The 19,811-nt window shown below is 49.9% G+C and overlaps 1 protein-coding gene across 2 annotated transcripts in view; it reads left to right on the top strand.

The window, feature by feature from the left end:
- ZNF407 (zinc finger protein 407) overlaps positions 1-19,811 on the top strand; it is a 379,519-nt gene that overhangs the window by 232,234 nt on the left and 127,474 nt on the right. For both annotated transcript variants that reach the window (XM_075533277.1, XM_075533278.1), the window contains exons 5-7: positions 4,255-4,421; positions 8,938-9,021; positions 17,989-18,109. In XM_075533277.1, the coding sequence (XP_075389392.1) occupies positions 4,255-4,421; positions 8,938-9,021; positions 17,989-18,109 (372 nt within the window). The remainder of the gene's footprint in view (positions 1-4,254; positions 4,422-8,937; positions 9,022-17,988; positions 18,110-19,811) is intronic.

Here is a 19,811-nt window from a genome sequence, read left to right as displayed (position 1 = left end):
ACTAATTATGACGTCTCTATTTTTAAAAGTGATGAGGAAACAAAGTGTTTTATCAAAATATCATGCTTTCAAAGGTAAGTGTGAGTATGTGTTATTTTTAATTAAGTTGTTAATAGAAGGAATGAGTAGCCCACCTTTGAGAGTAAAAACAACATTTTAAAATGTAGTGCGAGGAAGATGATGGGTAGAGGATACTTTCCTGGTATCGGGGAGAGACAGCAGGAGGGGGAGCTCTGGTCCGAAGGCAGAACCTCTCTGCTCAGTAGATATTCCCATATAGGTGACTGCCTTAACGGTTCCGCCAAGGAAGAACTATCTATTACTAACTATCTGCCAATCACATAACTAAAATTCAACAACCCACTCATTCTTTAGCTTCACTTTATATATAAAGGCCTGGCAGTACTCGCTGTGCGCTTCTTCTGGTGGTCACGTCACTGGCAGGAGATGGTTCGTGTTCTCGCTCCAGCCTCATGGATGGAGAGCTGTCACAGGGTCCCATGATGTGCCGTGCCTCGTCCCTTCCCTCTCCTGGCTGCTCACCAGAGTTGACCAGGTAGGACAGCGGCCCCAGAGACACTGCACATTGACACAGCACAATGGCTGCTAAGACAGAGGACAGGACACCTCCCAGTCTGTGAAGACACCAGCTCCCGGTCTGGCCATAGGCACACAGTGTGCCCACAGCGGCTCTTAGGACCCGCCCTTTCATTTGGGAGCCATGCATGTCACCATGAAGATTCTCCCACACGGCCCCCCAGCAGGATAGGGTCTATGTGTGAGCACCGCCTGCACTCACCTCGGCACAGCCTCGAGCATGGCCTTCTCCCTTAAGGGGGCTGCTGAGAGTGAGGGTCATCTTCAACTTCCCTGCCACTCGTGTGCTGCTTGCAGCTGCTCAAATCTCTGATGTCTGCTGGGCGCTTCCCGTGGAGGCTGAGCATAGTGGGGAGGTGGGGAACTGCCTGTGTCCACAGCCGATCTCATAGCGGCCTGGCTGGCGTTCTTGAGGGTGGAGGCCGGTCTGCTCCCTGCCAAGCCCCTTTGCTGGGCCATTCGGGTGGAACTTCTGGTAGTATCTGTGCTGGGCCAGTCAGTGGGTCATTTCTTGCCCACCCAGGACCTCCCCACCCACTGCCCCTTCACTCCCGCCTCTGCCATGGCCTGTGTGGTTTTGCGTTGTTTTACCTTTCTAGATGCATAGGTTTTAAAAATAAATGCTCCAAGGGCAGGGAGGAGCAGAAACAAGTGTCACATGCGGGGCTATCACATCCCCAAAGAACCTCAGGGCTGCAGGCGCACCGCTCTGCCATCTGTCGCCGTGTGACTGAGAGGTGGCAGCATGCGTGACATCCTTACAGGTGCCCAACCAGAGAATCCATGAAGTCCGGTGAGTGGAATGCACAGTCAGTTGAGGTGTACCCCTCGGCCACTGCCAGGCATGGCTGTGTTCTGTGTGGGCAGATCCCAGGAGCAGCCTATGTGCTGCGCCCATTACCTCTGGCAGCTCTGTTGACCTCAGACAGTCCCGAGTTGAGAACAAGGCCCTTCTCAAGCATGTCTTTCAGCCAGACTTGGAGGTGACTCAGACCAGGGCCTGACCTTAGTTCAAGAAAGGTGGTGCAGCAAAGAAGCCTGGATTTGGTTGCACTTGGAACCCACCAGCATCTCCAGGGACTGCCGGGAGCAGCTCCCCTCTGTCTTGTAGGGTCCCCAAGAATGGACTCCACAGCAGTGGGTTTGATGTGGTTTGCAGTTAGTGCAGGCGAAGCTTGGTGCCTGTCCCTGGATTGAGAAGCTACAGGTGCAGCCAGCAAAGGCGAGTATGGGGGAAGGGTTGGTTGTGAGGAGGGGGAGGTTGGCCAGTCTTTTCAAAGTGAGGACCATACTCCTGCTGATGAAGGGCAGAGGGAGCTTTAAAGACATGACAGGGGGAGGTTCTGCAAGGCGGGCTCGCTTGTGAGGTTTCTCTGGGAGCACTCATGCAGTCTGTGAAGCTCCCAGTCCCCCAGCCCCTGTGTCCATCCTGCGTGCATCACAGGCTGGCACATTTACCTAGGTGGGCAGTGGGTAGCTGGGAGCCACCTCTGAGGGCCACAGTGCTTCCCAGTGCTGGATCTCTCTGCCCTTGGCATCTCTTTGCCCGCATTTCCTGTTGTCACCTTTTTAGTGCCACCTCCAGGAAATGGTCCTCCTCAGGGCCAGTGCACAAGAACTGGCTCTTGGTCATCTACTGCACAGGCTCCCCAACCTATTTGGTCTACTGCCCCTCTTTCAGACAAAAAGCCTCTGGCAGTTAAAAGCGTGTGTACTGTAGCTAGTGCAGAGTAGGTGTCTGGATTGGGTGGCTTGGCGTCTATGCAGACGGAGAGCAGCCCCCATGCCGCAGACAGCTCTGGGCTGGCCCAGGGCCTTATTTATGCCTGGGTCCTCTTTCAGCTGCTTCTCCAAGTCCCAGCAGCTGGACGTGCTCAGGCACCACGCTCCTGCGATGCAGGCTGCCGCCGTGCTTCTCGCTCGCCTGGCTTCTGTCATCCCGGGACAGGCACTAAGCTTTTGTGTAACATTTTTATTACGTATGAATAACAGGGCACATACTGAGGTCCTGTGGATGTAATTTTGTACAATGTACATCACGGTCGATTTAAAAATGAGGGATTTACTTTGTCATTCATAAAGTTGTGGTGCGTCTGGAGAAACTATTTGTTAAAAGATAGCATCTACTTAACCTCCTTATTTATTTCTTGTTGGAGAAGGTTAGATCCACAATAAATACATGAGGAAATAAGTAGATAGGGGAATTTATCCTGGAAATAAGATCCCTGTCATGGCTATGAAATGTTAAATGCATGAAGACCCGTCAAAGAGATATACGGGCACGGTATTTTTTTTTTTACAGTGCATTGGGAAGTATTTAGCTGTATTTGTCATTCTCCGCTCCCAGTAAGGCATGATCAAATGATAGAGTAATTGGAAAGTCGGCTTTCTGGCAGTGGGTTGTACATACAGTGCTGCAGCACACGTGTCATGTAGGCATCTTCATTGGCAGTTATAATGTTAACGAGGTGCTTTTCCCTATTTCATGGCATCTTTGAAATTTTTCACAATTTTAACTTACATAAATTTTAGTTTGTAAAATACGTGTGTGATCGAAGGAAAAGGGGGTTTTATCGTAGAAGGCAGTTTTGTAATGTAATTGCTAAGAATTCACAAGGCTGTTCGGACAGTGCCCCTTGGTGGGACGGAGGTGCTGGGGCTCGGGCTCCTGGCTATGCCCACTCAGGGTGGCTCTCAACCCCTTCTCCTTCCACTGGGCTGTCCTGATGCCACACCCACCTCCTGGAGGCCACACCTTATCTATAGCGTCGTCGCTGTCTATACTGGGGTTCAGCTTGCGTCTGTTTCTTATCTTGAATGACCCAGACACTAATTGAGTTTATTAGGCACAAGGCTGATGGAAAATGAAATTATGTGGGAAAGTCCGTCCTAGCGATACGTTCCTGGATGCGGGGAAAGGGGCAGGCGATGAACCGAGGGGACCGGGAAGGGCCTTCTGTGACTGGTTCTCATCACCTGTCCTCTTCAAGTCCTCACCGCTTCAACTGCAGGCTGCGGGTGAGACAGCTCCTCATTGGAGGCCCGGTTTTTGTTTTCAGTGGTTCTCACACCGGAAGCCGTTAGACTCCTTTTCCTCAGTGTGGTCCTCTTGAGAAATAGTCAGGAACCGTGTCCCTATTCGTGTTTTAGGAAACTTCTCTTGGCTGCGTCTTCAGGGAGGGGCTGCAGGGGTTCCCCGTCCAGGGGCTCAGACTGGGGATAGCTGGGGGCGCTGCTGGGGCCCTGAGCCGCGGCTCCGGCTGACCTGAGTGTGGCTGGCTGCAGCAGCTGGCAAGCCAGGGGGCTGTCTGAGTAGTTTAGTCTAGATAGCTTTTCATTTAGCCTTTGCAATGACAGCCCTGCCCTGGATAAGTGGTGTAGGTCTGTACAGGTGAAATCTATTCTCACATTTGCCTCAGGGGTGACTGGACTGTAACAGAATTTTTCAAACCCGTTGGGCCCAACCGCAAAGCAGAGAATAAATGGCTCAAGTGCCAGGCCGCGACAGAAAAATCAATGCCTGGTTATACAGACATGACAGACCGGCTCTGCTATTCTCCCGCAAAGCCAGGCTGCCGGTGGCGGCTGCCCCGCACTTGGCTTGGCAGCAGGGCCTGCCAGCAGTGCTGACCCTCTCCTTCTCTTCCTTCCACGCAGGAAATTCACGTGCCACCTCTGCGACCGGAGCTTCACCGAGAAGTGGGCTCTCAACAACCACATGAAGCTGCACACGGGCGAGAAGCCCTTCAAGTGCACCTGGCCCACCTGTCACTACTCCTTCCTCACCGCCTCCGCCATGAAGGACCACTACCGCACCCACACAGGTCGCGCCCTCACCCCTGCTGCTTCCCCAGTGTGTGTTCAGAGAGGGCTCTCTGCCCTGTCGGTCCTTTCCCCCCCAGCTCACTCGAGTACACGTCTGCGGGCTCGCACGTGTTTGAAGGAACAAGCTTCCTGTTCACCTGCTTTGTGTCTGCGTGCTTAGGTGTTTGCATAAAGCCCACTTGGGCTTTCAAAGCTCCTTTGCAGGGACGAAGTTTGCCCAGTGTTGTTGAGTACGTTCTGACTCACAGCGACCGCCCTCTGTGCTGTGGGAAGGCCTGCCCAGCCCTGTGCAAGCCTCACAGTTGTCCTGACCTCCGAGCCCACGGCGGTTGCCACTGTGCCAAACCCTCTGGTGAGGGGCCCTCTCGGAACCTCGGACTCTTCACTTCACCAAGCCTGGTGTCTCGGAATGGTACTAATGTGAATGTAGTGATCTCATTTTAAAAGGTATTATACATGATAAGAGTCCAGATCCACATCCAGTTTGCATCAAAACTTAAAAAAAATAGTAATGTGGACGTTAAATGAGTTTGTTGCTAAGAACAGAATTGAGGAGCCCTTGGGTTTGGCCCTCAAGAACCCTGATCCCACAAACATGGCATTGTGGGAGTCCACTTTCAGAGAGCTTCCCCTGGCCTGGCCGGGTGGCCTCGGAGCTTCCCGACGCGCTTGCCTCGGCGCCCTGGTTACCCACCCTCCACACGCCGCTGTGAGCCACTCGGTCTTCCTGGAAGTGTTGTGTTTCCGAGGACAAAAATTAATCAGCATTCCCAAATGTTCTTCTGATTGCCAAGCGTCCTACATTGTTGCTAGAAATTATAGGTGAAAAGTTCTCCTGAAGCAGTTTGTGGGGCGCGCAGGCCTCCTCCGCCTCCTTGACAGGGTGTTGGCGATTGAAGGTCTCCAGCCTGCCCTGAGAGATCACTTATATCGAACAGCAGATGAAAAGCCAGTGCAGATGTAATTTATCGTCGGCGTTTCCTTCTGAAGAATAATTGTGGAGACTTGGCCAGATCAATAATATGGATTTTTGTTGTTAGGTCTTGTAGTCTGCACCATAATGAGAGAGGGGACAGTGGCTGTTTTCTAATAGAAAATAAAGGATTGGTTTCCGTGTCTTTGTGCATTTGAATGCAAAATGGCACCCTTGCAAGGGATTCAGATGGTAAAGAAAAGGAGTGTCTCCCATTATCTGGCTGCCATCGTGTAAGTCTGGTGTGTTGAGTGACCCTTTACCTGCAGCAGGGAGGTGTGGGCTGAGTTTCTTTTTTAAAGTTTTTACCCCTTCAAAAATATTCATAACCAATTTTCCCATTGCCCAACCCTCATTCCCCTCCCACCTTCAGGGAAGAAGGAACGGGGAAACAAACAAGCAAACAAACAAACAAAAAACCCCGCACACCTCAACCCCACCACCAACCAAAAAGAGCAAGTGAAAATTGAATTTAGATTGAAAAACAAATCAAGTTACCAAGGCAAGTATGACATACAGTTCAGTGGAGACTTGTGTCCTGAATAGAATCTTACATGTCCAGGGGCCCAGGTCACTAACGTGTCTAGGTTCAGATCACGTGTAAAGTGAGTGATTTGTCTTTGGCCCTATATCCATTTCAAAGCTGGAGCGACTAGTTTTTCTGCACGTGGAGCATGTATGCATGAGCACGTTCCTGTGGTGGTTCATGCTTTTATAAGGAAGCTGTAGGTCCTGGGGAGCTCAGCACGGAGAGAAAGGAAGCGTCCTTTGATTGAGTTCAGAGGTAAGAGGAATCCTCTCTCACATTAGACATATGGCCACATCTGTGACTGAGCTCAACATTCCCTCTATGACCCCCACCCTCCGCAACCCCACGCCTGCCCTACATCACCGTGGCGTGAAACATTTGTGGGACACAAAGAAAAGAGTCAGGCCCAAGGTGCACTATTGAAGGATGCTGTGGGCCACATCTAGGACAAGGGAGGAGGCGGCAAAAGAAGATTCCGTGGACTTTCAGAGTTGCTGTACCAAAGAGTTAGTCGCATGCAGTCCTCTCAAGAGGAGGGAATGCGAATGATCAAATCCCCGTGCTGTGAACACACACTGACGGCCTGGTGGAAACCGAGCTCCCCGATCAGGAGCACTCATCTGTGCCTGGAAATCTGACGACAGCTACCTAGCCAACCTTACCGGAAGAGATCCATATTTGCATACATTTCAAAGAAAGGCAGACGTTTGCCAAAATTGTCGAACAGTCTCATTAATTGCACGTGCAAGCGAAATGTTGCTGAAGATATTTCCTAAGATGCAGCAGTACATTGATAGGGAGCTGCCGGTCAGAAGTTGAGGCTGGACTGAGAAGAATGAGTTATTGGAGGACTCTCATTGCTGAGGTCAGATGGACGTGGCCGAAAGCAGAGAATGCCAGAAAGTGTTGATCGGTGTTCTACGGTCTCTGCTAAGGTATTTGTGTGGAGCGGGATGGGCATTCCAGAAAACTAAGCTTTGCTCCTGTGGAACCTCTATGTCGACTGGAAGGTCTTTGGGACGGAACAAGGGGGTGTGCTGCATCGTTTAGAATGCTCAAACGTGTGCATCAAGCTTCTCTCTCCTTTACCTTCTTTACTCGGGACTGTGCTGAGTACTATCTGCGGACGAACCCAGCGCAGGATTAGAGGAAGGCTTGTCAACAAACGACCTGCTAGAGGCAGATCACACAACCCTGATCGTTGAACGTGAGAGGGACTTGAAGCACATACTGAAAAAACCGAGAACTAAGTCTCCATTTTGGATCCCACCTCAGCTTAAAGAAAGCAAAAGTCCTTACAACTGGACTGATAAGTGACATATAAATTGCCAGTTAGTTCATTTTACTTGAATCCACGGTCAACACAGCAGACAAGAAATACAATGACCTATTGTATCTGCACACACGAAACACTCACCGCTGTAGTGTTATTTCATTGATAATAACAAAGATTTACCATATGTACGTGAGAATAAGCAGACTCGAATACCACAAAAACAGCTTACCACAAAACAGCTTTAAAAATGTGCTGAAAAACTCAGCTCATCCCCGAGTATATGCCATGTGTTGAAGACGGATTGCATGATTGTAATGAAACTTTGCCGTCACAGCCCATCTCCTCTAGTCTTTGTTTCCACGTGAAAATAACAGCATGAAAGAGTACACTTAATGACTTATTGCCCCCTGGCCCCCCTCAGGAAAAGTATTATTTTTTTAATGAAGATAATAAGCACTTTTAACAAGCCATTAGAAAAGTATATTCAACATAGTTTGGTTAACTTTCATGAATATATTTTTCATTTAGGTTAGAAAAGTTGGTAATTCTTTTTATAAGAGGGTGACCTTTGATTATGCAAGTTGTTCTTCAAAGCTCTCTGGATTCACCATTCACCTTAAGAAAACAAGTACATTGACAAACCGCCTCCAGCTGCTTCTCGGCCTGGGGCCACCAGAACATTCGGAAGCAGCCGGCTGACTGACGGGAGCGAGGCCCCGGACAGACGTGTTGCATTGCCTGTCTAAATTAGTGAAGTAGATAAAGGTAGATACAGATGATTTATTCCTGCAAAAGCATTTTGTAATTTCACTGAATCTCTCCAAGGTTAGTGTTTTTATTCTCTTTGGCCCATCTTCCTGGGCCTTTGGAGATGAGACTGCCTCGCTTGCCAGCACTTACTGCCTGAATATGCGGCAGTGGAAAGATATATTGCATTTATAAACTGCAGGGCAAAATGTTAGCTCAGATAAAAGTACTGTGCTAAAAAATGAACATTTACACACTCTTAACAAATACGATGTCTGCCAAATCCCTCTCTAATTGTTGCAGCGGTTTTCATTCAAGAGCTATCATTAAAGATGAATAATACACATCCCCCCCTGCCATTTCTTGAGCAATCCCCAGACACGAAAGTTTTGAGAAACATAAACAGCACTGGATTGTTATTGGTACTGAGTGATGTGGGTTTTATTGTTACTGGGGAGCTGTGGAATGTTCAAGGAGACCATTTAATTCATATTATGAAGTAGGAAGTTATTAAAGAAGACCCCGACAGAAGCAGGTAAAACCCATTCGATATCCTCAAGTTGTTAGAAAATTCAATATGTTTCATTCAGGCAGAATCGTATATGCCGAATATTAACTATTGCAAGTAATCGGTACTCGCTCAGAGAGGCCAGATGTATGGGAATTGTAAAAAATCAGGATATGCATAAAAACTGTTCAAGTGCATCAAGCAGCCCCATCTGGAAGACATCTAACAGAAATGAAGTTGTACAAAACCATTCCATTGATAATAAAGCTAATTTTTATGGGTCTGACAAGTATGTAATTATGTTCAGTGGTGCTTTTCAGATTTTATCACAGTCAATAAACCGCAGTGGTAATTTCATTCCCATTTGACATATTTACATGGAAACATTTGATTGGAGGAATTAGTAACCCTGAAAGCCTTGATAGATATGTTTTAATGATCTGTGACCTCTGCAGCCCCTCATCTGTTTATTGTTGCAACAGGCGAGAAGTCGTTCCTGTGTGACCTCTGTGGCTTTGCTGGCGGGACCCGGCACGCTCTCACCAAGCACCGGCGACAGCACACAGGTCAGTAGATCTGGCATCTCTGCCTGCCCGCCGGCTGTCCTGTTGAGGACTCTAGCCCCGAGCTTGGATAGCCAGGCACAAACGCACAGCAAGGTCCATGTGCTTGCATGTCACGGCATTAGTTCTTCCGTGATCTTTGCATGCCCTCAGAGTAGGCTCAGGTGTCTTCACAGCAAGGCGGAGAAGAGGATGTGGCTCCCACAGCCCAGACTGGAGGACAGCTTCCTCCAAAGGGGAGCTGTTGCCTCTGGGTGTCCTGGTCTAGAGCTGGGGAGTCCTTCCCTTCTAGGGCTCCCAGTCCACCCCCTCTGCCCTCCTACTTACCCCACTCTGCACACCCACCTGTCACTCCTCTGTCCAGTCTGCCTATTGTCAGTGTGGCTTAACAGAGCTGGCTGTCCATCAGTGCTGCTGAGTTACCCTTGCCGCTTAGAACTGGTGGCAGCCAAGAAGTGCTGCTCCAGGTGGGTGTGAGCACCGAGGCGTCCGCCCTGGGCCCTCGGGTTGCCGAGGAAAGGCTGCACGATGCTGCCCTGGTCTGGGCCCTTGTCCCTTCCGATGATAGCAGCACTGCCCTTTCTCTCAGAAGGATTTACTTGGTGACTTGTGTGCTGGCACGGTTTGTGCCTCATCATGTCTTGGGTAATACAAGAATGATTAGGTTTGGCCGTCTAACGTTAAATAGCATGAAATAGGTTGCTTTATGGTACATTTTGCTCAATATTTGATGTGCTATACTTAATAGTTAGATACAGGTACCCTTAATACCCAATATGGCATTTAAAAGATCAATGAAAAATAAGGCAAGATCTTGTTAGCTCTCAAGTGTATGTGATTCAAATTTCCATTTCCGTTAAGCATTATAATAGACATCAAAGAGAAATTCCCAGGTGTACTATAACTCTAGAAACATAATTTTAATTTTGAAAACATAAAAAATTCCATCGTTTTTACCCCATGCATTCAGCTCCAGACTCGGGGATGGCGGAGAAGCAGCTAAGGGTGCAAGTGTTGGCGTGGGCTTGGCATTCAGCTAATGGGGCTCCCCACTAATGGGCTCCCCACACCCTGGGAGGTTCCAAGAGGCCATTGTGTCTTCAACGCCATCTCTGCCCACGCCGACTGCCCTTTCTGTCACAGGGAGCAGTGGTGACAGGAGCGCCAGATGATGGTGCTGGCCACGTGTCAGTCCAGGGTGTGTTTGAGGACATTCCCGAGGCTCCTCTTCACCGTGCTTCTCATTCAGGCCCCTTGAGGGAGCCGTGGTGGCCGAGTGGTGAATCACTCTGCTCTTGGTTGAGTGGCCGGCAGTCCAAACACAACAACCACTCGGTGCGAGAAAGATGAGGCAGTCTGCCTCCATTCACGCTGTCACTTGGTTAGAAACACTTGCAGAGGACACTCGGCGCCTGCCATGGCCTGTACGTTCCAGGATGCCTTCTGAGTCACCATGTGACTAAATCTGCAGGATGGGTGCTTGGTGCTGGAAACCTGCCCTCCAGGGTCTGAGAGTCAGAGGCCAGGGTGCCGGGGGTGGACTTAGGGAGGTGGTGGTTGCCCTATAGGACAGTGTCATGGAGAATAAAAGTATCTGTCCCTCTGACTATCGTCTTCCTCAGTGGCACTTTCAGGCTGATTCTTCAGGACAGAAAATGCTTACAGAACACTGCTGGCTTTAAGCAAACAGCTGCAGCCTCGGCACTCCATCCAGATTTACCGTATTGAAGAGACACACAGTGTTTCCCATGGGTAGGATGGCAGGGTGCATTTGTGGTCAGTATTTCTCTTGATGTGGCCCTCTGGGGCATGGGTCACCCTTTAGCACGGGGCTTCCATGCCATTTTCAATCCGATTGGAAGGGAAGCAGTATCAGAAGCGACCCAAGCGATGTACATAATTCCCAGCTGCAGTGCCGGCTGTCTTGGGGCTGACACAAAGCTGTCCCGAGGTTTACCTTTATCACCTGTCAGGGATCCTTGATTCAAGGGCAGGGGAGCAAATCTTCACGTGTTGTCGACGAGTCCTGGCCGGCTTAATAAGCACCAGCCAGCCCTGAGGAAGGTCCGGAGCTCAGCTGGCCTGACAGGCTGTTGACACGGAAAGATGCTGTTAAGGACCGTGGCCTTCCCACTGCCCCACTACATTGGTGCTCAGTTTGGTCACGAGCATTCCTCTATTGAAAAGTACTGGAAGCAAAACAATTTAAATACTCTGCCATCGAATGACAAGTGTGGGAAATGTAGGCCAATGGGCCGTCTCGTCCCTCACCTGCTTTTTGGGAAAGGCAGATGCCGCCAACAGCTTCACCAGCTCCGCCTGGGCGCTGCCAGTAACCCTGATGGATTGTGTCTGGGTAAGTCATGGAGTTAGTCATCCTGTGGCTTTTTCTGTGAACACCGACTGGCAGAAGTGGCCCTGGACCCATCTTCCCCTCATCTTCGCTCATACCCCACCCCCACCCCCAGAGGAACTTACCTCCCAGAAGGGAATTACCTAAGTGGGCATTAGGCACATGGGGTGCGTGTGTGAAGTTTGTGAGATTTCCTGTCGGGGTGCACCGGTGAGAAGTTGAGTGACTGTCTGCGTGTAGATTCTAGATGTGTGCGGTGTGTTGCCCCTGAAGAGATCCCCACAAAATAAAACGGAGAAGTCCCCTGGAGCACATGTTGGACTGAAAGTAGGCCAGACCATACTTCCCATGCACAATTGGATTAAACTACTGTTGGTAACAATCGTCATGAGAATCTGCCCAGGACATAAGCCTTTCTTTCCTGATTAGTTAAATCATTTTATGTTGCATGGTTTTATTATAGCCTGCATTTATTGCCAGATTGTACAGTTAGACATTAGTTCTATCCCTCAGTTCCATCGTGTAGTTTGGTCGAGGTAAATACAAAGTGATAGTGTATCGTTATTGTAGCATTCTAGTGTGAACTTCAGACTATGAGCAACACAGAGAATACAAACAGCATGTGTTCATTAGGGCACTGGTTTCACACAGAAATTATGCCCAAAATGCCGTACAAGTTTACTGATGAAAGGACTTTAAACCACTGGACTCAGAAAACGAAGCTGGGAGCTTTCAGATGACCAACGAGCTAGGCTGTGGGGGCTGGAAGGTGGCCCGGCTGCGTTCTAGAGACTCCTGTCAAATCCGAGAATCTGGATGGCTTAAAGGGATTTTTTTTTCCAAGCAAAGGTAGTGTCCACTCACGGCCTTTAGGATGAACACATCAGTGACTTTTGGTGCTAATGTGTTTTTCAAGTAGGTAGATTAATGAAAGGACCAAGATGTCAGACTACATTTGCTTTGGCCTCATGGGCGGCACTTACGTTACTTGATCACTTGCACTGATTTTGCACAAAACTTGAAAAGGACTTTATATCCATCAATGGAATAAAATAGTCCACAAATACAGCACACCTATTTGTCAGTTGTTAGTGAGCCCGTACTGTGTTCTGGGGTACATGTAACCTAGGATGCTCATGTCTTCCACAGAGGCAGCTTCGAAGCCCTGTCCTGCAGAAGTATGTGAAGTAACCGTGCCCAAAGCAGCAGGGTTCATCCCAGAATCCTGGCATTGAGCGACAGGCCAGACAGCAGAGTGCAGTTCCCTTTCCCATGGGAATCCAGAGAATGCTAATGAACCTATGGTGCCGGAGCAGCCAGGGGGTTCTTAAGTCTCGAGTCCATGGGGAAGAAGGAGGCACGGGTAGCCCTGGGACTGGCGGGCATTTCATTGTGAGTGTGTCGTGATAGTTCTCTTGCATGTCAAAATATCACATACCAAATTCTGCACCTTTTCATGTAGAGGTTGGCCTGGCCATGGCCTCAGTGAAGAAGTCGAAAATGCATTGTACACCTTACTTTGTGTCATCAGTGCGTTGCGGTACCTGCGTCCAGTAGAAAGCTTCTCCTCGTGCTTGTTCGGCATTGGTTACTGTGCACACGGGTTATTCCTCCTGCACTTGAATGGCCAGGTTAGCCCCTGCGCGTGGAGGTGTGACTACAGCCGTGGAGGGTTCCAGATAGGTGTTCGTGTGACTGTTTACATGTTGCCATGGTACCCACTACTTCTCTGTCCACTTGGAAGAACTTTCGCTTTGTTCCTTCTTACCCTGAGGTAATTACGAAGACCATTGGTGGCCCCTCACATCAAGCAAACCATGGCGCCTTTGTGGGAGGATTTCTCTGTCTCTGCTTAGTACATTGGCGGTGAACATAGCAATTTCAGCAGTGTGGCCCTGAGAGCCCTGAAGCTGTTCAGGCTGCTCTGAGATGGTGGTCTTGTCTCAAGGGCAGGCCGCAAAAGGGGCTGGAGAGCCCTTCCGGTGCTGTAATTGCTGCTTTCCTTCTCGTATGCGTAATCTCCTTGAAGGGATGAGACGGACGGAACTATTTCTTGGTGGGAGCTGTTAAGTGATACCTTGATATCATGTTGACTTTGTGCAAAGCCATCAATTATTTCCCACGTGTGAGTTGTTTCTCTGCACACTGCTTACTCGCCCCTGATGCGGGCGTCCGTGGGCTGCCTTCCTCGTGAAGAGACGTGTTTGCACTCATCACTCTTCCGGCAGGTCTGTCATGGTAACAGTTGAACACCCAGATCTGAGCCCTGCAAGGCCTTTGGCATGTTCTCTTTCCACTAATCGTCTCGAGTACCCCACCTGAGTGGCACTTTGAGCCTCCTGATCTTGCTCAGGAGCCCCAGCAGGTCGCCTGGTAAGCAGCTGACACTGGCCTCACAGGGGCCCCTCTGCTCTTCACACCTACAGTCACCCCAAGGCTGGCCACGTGCCTTCTCATTCCCCCAAGACTGTCATCCAACCCATTGTCCTCACCACCTGGAGGGAGATCGCACTCCGACAGGCAGCCCACAGCCAGCCATGGGCCCTTGCTCCCTTCGAGCATCGCCGTTCAACCCCAGGGAGGAAGGCCTGCCAAGCACATGCACATTCGGAGGTCCAGTGGTGCTGCTGGCTGAGTCGATGTCCAGTCAGGCTCACTGATGCTGCTTCCCCCGTTTTCTGCATGGCTCCATGTGCGATTAAATGTCTCCCAGCATCCCCGGAAACAGGACAGCAAAGAAACCCTCCCGCTGCCCTCGGGGAGTCCCAGTGGTAAATCTTCCCTGGAGCAGACAGTCTTTCTGCTGTCCCTCAGAGAAGCCCGAAGGAACGAGTGCAACTAGGAAACAGCCTTAGAACCCGATCTCTGCCCGGGCGGACTCTGCCCAGGGAAACCGCTGTTGAGAAGAATTGGACTATGGGGGTGCTGCGTGGGGGAACTTTCTGTAGTCCGAGCTGCCACTCCAAATAGAAGAGGTACCTGGCTGGGCCCTTGGATGCTGCCAGTGACCCTGAATAAACAGACCGGGAGCGGGGGGGAGGGGGGTGTGGGGGGGTGGAATCACAGGTGAAATGAACTTCTAACAAAATGGTTCATGTAATCTCAGCCTCCAAATTTTTTTTTGAGAATTCATTTTCTTTTTTAAAAATCATTTTATTGGGGCTCATACAAGTCTTATAACAATCCAGACATACATCAATTGTAAAACGCACATTTGTACATTCGTTACCCTAATCATTCTCAAAACACTTGCTCTCCACATAAGCCCCTGGTATCAGCTCATTTTTCCCCTCTCTCCACCAGGAACTCTTGATAATTTATAAGTTATTATTATCTTACACTGTCCGACATCTCCTTCACCCACTTTTCTATTGTCCTTCCTCCAGGGAGGAGGTTATATGTAGATCCCTGTAATCAGTTGTTCCCCCTTCCCACCCCAGTCTCCTAATTTCACGGTGAAATCAGTACAGGAATCAGGAGTGCTCTGCCGTTCTGCTTTCTTCTTTTTATTAGTCATTTTATTGGGGCGGGAGGCCTTACAAATCTCAGAACAATCCATCATTCAATTGTATTAAGCACACGTGTGCATATGTTACCATCAGCATTTCCGAAGCATTTTCTTGCTACTTAAGCCCTTAGTATCAGCTCCTCTTTTTTTCCCCCTCCACCCCTTCCCACCCTCCTGAATCCCTGATCAATTATGTATTATGACTGTTATTTCGTGCCTTACACTGTCCATTGTCTCCCTTCACCCATATTTCTTTTATTCATCCCCCTGGGGGTGGGCTATATATTCCAACTTTGTGATGGTTTCCCCCTTTCTCTCCCTCTCCTCCCCACCCCACCATCTTCCTCCTCTCATGATAGCGCTACTCCCCTACTGTTCTGAGGGTTTTATCTGCCATGAATTCCATGTCATGAAAACCAATGTGCGTACTCCGATCTAGCTTTATTTGTAAGGTAGAGCTGGGAAATGATCGTGGGTGGGGGCCATTCAGGAACTGGAGTAATGTGTTTCTATTGGTGCTATACTGTACCCTGGTTGAATCGCCCCTTCTTTGTACCCCTTTGTGTGTGGGGGGGGGAAGTCCAGTTTTCTGCAGTTGGGCTTTGGGTCTCCACTACAATCCCCCTCTTTGACATCAATATAATTTGTTTGTTTTGGATCTTCTGATGCCTGAACCCGTCGACACCTCATGGTCATGCAGGTTGGTGTGCTTCTTCCTTGTGGGCTTAATTGCTAGATTACCACTTGTTCAGCTTCGAGCCTTTAAGACGCAATATGCTATATCTTTTGATAGCCAGGCACCATCAGATTTCTTCACCACATTTGCTTATACACCCATTTTGTCTTGAGCGATCATGTAGGGAAGGTGAGTATTAATGAGGGCTGGGTTAATATATATGACAAAGTGTCCTGTGTTTAGGGAGGCCTTGAGTAGAGGCCTAAAGTCAGTCTGCTATTTTAATACTTAACATAAAAAATATGTGCATGGGCCTCTATCCCTTTCATCATAAATTAGTGTTTTTATATATACATTCCTATAGTTATACCTCTATAAATAGCTATTGCCTCCTACTTCTTTCCTCTATTACCATTCACCTTCCTCCTGTCCCACTACCATGCTTACCCTCCACTCGGCTCTTAGTAATTCCTCTCAGATACATTGTATTTGATCAAACCCCGCTAGGCATTGTGCCCCCTCCTCCTCATCAATTTTAGATCTCTTATTGTTCCCTTATCCCTGAGTTTGTTGGCTCCCCGCTTCCTATCCCCACCCCGTCCTCTCCCATTCCCCCCCCCCGCAAAGATCCCATTGTTTTCACGAATGTTTGTCCTGCCTATCTTATATAGGTAGACATGGCTGAAAGATAAAACAAAGTAAAACCCAATGGTTCCAGGCCTGTCTGCTGACCCTTATGAGTGTTTTCCAGTTGGATATGATGAGGTGCCATGCCCTACCCCCCAAGTCAGAAGTCTGTTTTCAGGGTTCCTCGGGGAGTTGGTTGATTTGCTCCCCTTACTTCCCTGTTGTATTCCCTTCTCATTTTGCTCCTTGGTGCGTGGGGCAGACCGGGCACACTTTGATCACATTGTCTCCATTGCTGTCTTCTGTAGCACTTTGGGTCAGTGAGGGAACATCGTGTCTTGGAGTGGCACCGGCCCTATGGTCCTTTCTGTGCACCGGCTGCTCCAAGCAGGAATGTTATCCCCAGGACTTGGTGGACCATGATGAGGTATTCTCTCTCATCCCTCCATCCATCCATCCATCAGTCAATCTGTCTATCTTCAGTACTATTCTCGGTCTTACGTTCGTCTGTCATCCCTCCATCCATCCATCCATCAGTCAATCTATCTATCTTCAGTACTATTCTCGGTCTTACGTTCGTCTGTGGAGGAGTCAGCATAGCTCGGCTTGGGCCCCGTCCCATCATCCTCGCTGTTGGTTCGCTGCTCCATGCCAGTATGTTGCCCTGAAGGCTTGGTGCTCCAGGATGGGTCTGGTCCCTCTCTCCCTTTCCTGTGGAGACATAAACAATAACCTCCCCATTTATATATTACTGCCCTATCTCCCTATCACCCTCATTTTTTTTTCTTTTTTCCACTCTTTTTTATTTGGCTGCTGTAGGAAACCATGGCTTGGGTCAGATCCCTGTCAAAGAGCCTGGCCCTCGACCCAGGGTTTATTCACTAAATAGCTTACCCTCTGTGCCCATTGTGCTTTTTGAGCTTGCCTACCTTTTCTGTACCAGGCAGTAGGTAGGGGGTGCTTTTTTACATCTCAGCCGGGACTCCAGTTGGATCTGAAAGGCATGCTCTCTGTTTACCTTTGATAGAATAGGCATTGCCAGGAGGAGCCTGGGTGCCTCAAACAGGTTCCAGTGACTGGATCTGATATCAGTTTTAAAATTTGATTTTACCTTGCTCAAAATTAAGTCACCTCGTATCAAGTGCTGTATAGCTAGTGGACCCTCCGCCCCCCACGTGATCTATCGGCTGTGTGTGTGGCAGAGACAAACCAGTGGCCAGGGTGGGCTAAACCATTGCTTCTGGCACCACCTCTTTCCTCCCTGCCTCTGTGTCAGGTGTCCCTGTCACTTGGGGCCAGGGGACCAGTCCAGAACCTGGTCTCAAGGTTGCTTTGAGGCTCAGCATCTTTCATTCAAACTAATGAGCGCTAATTTGTCTCTCCTCCCAACATTTTTCAGGCGTCACTTTAGAGCTTGGTAGTATCTTCTTTTTTTAACGTGGTTGCATCTTGACAGAGTGAGCAGGCAGGTTGTCATGTGGGGCGCTACAGGCTGTTGCTAGGTATTGTTGATGTGATTACAGTGTCTCTAGCATGCGGCGCCCTTGGCTGAATGACTCCTGGCTCAGGTTGGGGACAAGGCCATCCCTGGGATGCTGTTTGGTCTGGGATGCCAGGCTGGCCCGTGGGTGTCCCACAGTGTGCTCCTCGCCTGTCTCCCATTGAGCAGAAGCAGGCCCCCAGTCTCACTCACTCTCAGTTCCTGCACTCATGTCGCCCTGAAAGTGCAGCCCACGTGCTGTGAATGCTGTCTCTGCGTGCCAGCAGGCTCATCACTCACCAACAACCTCTCCGGGTGCTTTGCAGGGGAGAAGCCATTCCGGTGTGAGGAGTGCAGCTTCGCCTCCACCACGCAGTCCCACCTGACGAGGCACAAGCGCGTCCACACTGGAGAGAAGCCCTACAGCTGTCCCTGGTGTGACTACAGGTGAGTAGGCCCCACCGGGCAGTCCCCGGCCAGGTCCTACCTCACAAGGACCTATCAGGCACGGAGGAGAGTGGCCCCTTGGGGTTTTCGATACTGAGAAGCCTCATCTTTCCTCTGCAGAGCAGCTGGCAGGCTTGAACCACTGAGCTCCCAGGATGCCTCATGTTGTGCTAGGACCCTGTGCAACTCCATAGCAAAAGTCCACACATGTATATCCATTATAAAAGAGCCCTGATGTGTGTACACATCATAGGTGTGTTTTTTTTTCCTACACGAAGCCTGAGTAGCCACAGGTGGAGCTCAGGCTGGTCACTGACTGTTCCCAGCCTCCCCCTGGGGCCTTGCAGTCCTTTGGCACACTGATCTTCCCAGCATGCCTTGCCTTGCCCAGCAACAGGTGCAGCCAAGCTCTGAGCAGCAGCAGGAAGAGAGGATCCTGCTCTGCGGACACGCTGCTGCACCTCCTCCCGCTGGCAGGCCACATTGCACAGGTGGCTCAGAGGGTGGTGGCCTTTCACAGCCAACCTGTTTATTCTGAGAGCAGGGGTTGATGTGCAGAGGGTCTCAGGATGCTTCAGGAATGTTGCGCTTGAATGTGTGACTGAGGGTACCGTGGGCATCAGCTGGGCTGGGTTCTCTGGCCGTCTGGGGGTGGGACACCACCACAGCCTGATTAGAGTTCATGTGAGTGACTGACGGGGACCTCTGGGTGAACCACCTGGACTTGAGGGAAGTGGACTGCCATGTGTTGTGGGCTATTCATATGCCTATGTGCCACCTGACTTGGACTGTGAGAGCCTTCCCTCCCCTGCAGCTGACCTCAGCAGGCCAACGGGCCCTTCCCATGATAGAGTTGGAAGCTGGCCCACAGCTGCCCTTCAGGGTCGGTCTGGGGTCCCCTGTATGTGCTTGTGCACCCCACAAACATAGTGCCGCCCATCATCTCTCTTTTTAGCCACATTGTCCCATTAAGTCTGTGTTAAAGGTCATCTAACAACACAGCACGATTGCAAATGTATTTCATGCATGAATTATTCATTCCTCAGCATTCTATGTGTCCCATCTTTAGCTCACATGAGATTGGTGTTTCCTGACAGTTTGGTAACATGGCGAGCCAATTAGAAACTGAGTAAGATGCTGCGAACACCATTTGGTTAAAATAACCAACATCGCTGATCGGTTAATTTTCCTTATTGAAAAGACTCTTCCCTGGAGTTCTGTCTGTAAGGTACAGAAAAGCAACCAGAAAGAATGCCATTTCCCATGCCCCAGTTCTCAGTTCTCGGCCTCTGCAGGTGGGGGTGGGGGCTGCAGTCCTTGGCGGGCATTGTAGTTCTCACTCTGCAAGCAGTGCAGAAGGCCATGGGGGTGGCTGTGTGGGCACCCAGAGCCACCGCGAGGACCGCACCAACAATGGTTGTGAACACCTGTGCTCGTCCTCAGAGCTCTGTGGCTCTGGCCTTCTGGCTTGTAAGTGGCCGGGCTATTCCTTCACACCCAAACCTGCAGACGTCCTCCTTTCAACAGAAGCCAGCAGCCTGGTGGCACAGAGCCTCTCCGGGGGAAGGTCTGGAAAATTGCTTGCACACAGCCTGCAGCCTGGGGGTCGCTGCGCTGTTTGGGTCTGAGTGTGAGCACCACCAGCAAGCAGGTGCCAGGGTTGACCTCCTGTATTTACATCTTAGGACAGTAGGGCAGAGCC

Source organism: Tenrec ecaudatus, chromosome 15 (assembly GCF_050624435.1).
Source record: "Tenrec ecaudatus isolate mTenEca1 chromosome 15, mTenEca1.hap1, whole genome shotgun sequence".
Taxonomy (NCBI): Eukaryota; Metazoa; Chordata; class Mammalia; order Afrosoricida; family Tenrecidae; genus Tenrec; species Tenrec ecaudatus.
The sequence above is the reverse complement of the archived record's forward strand: the minus strand, read 5'-3'. Positions and strand labels throughout refer to the sequence as shown.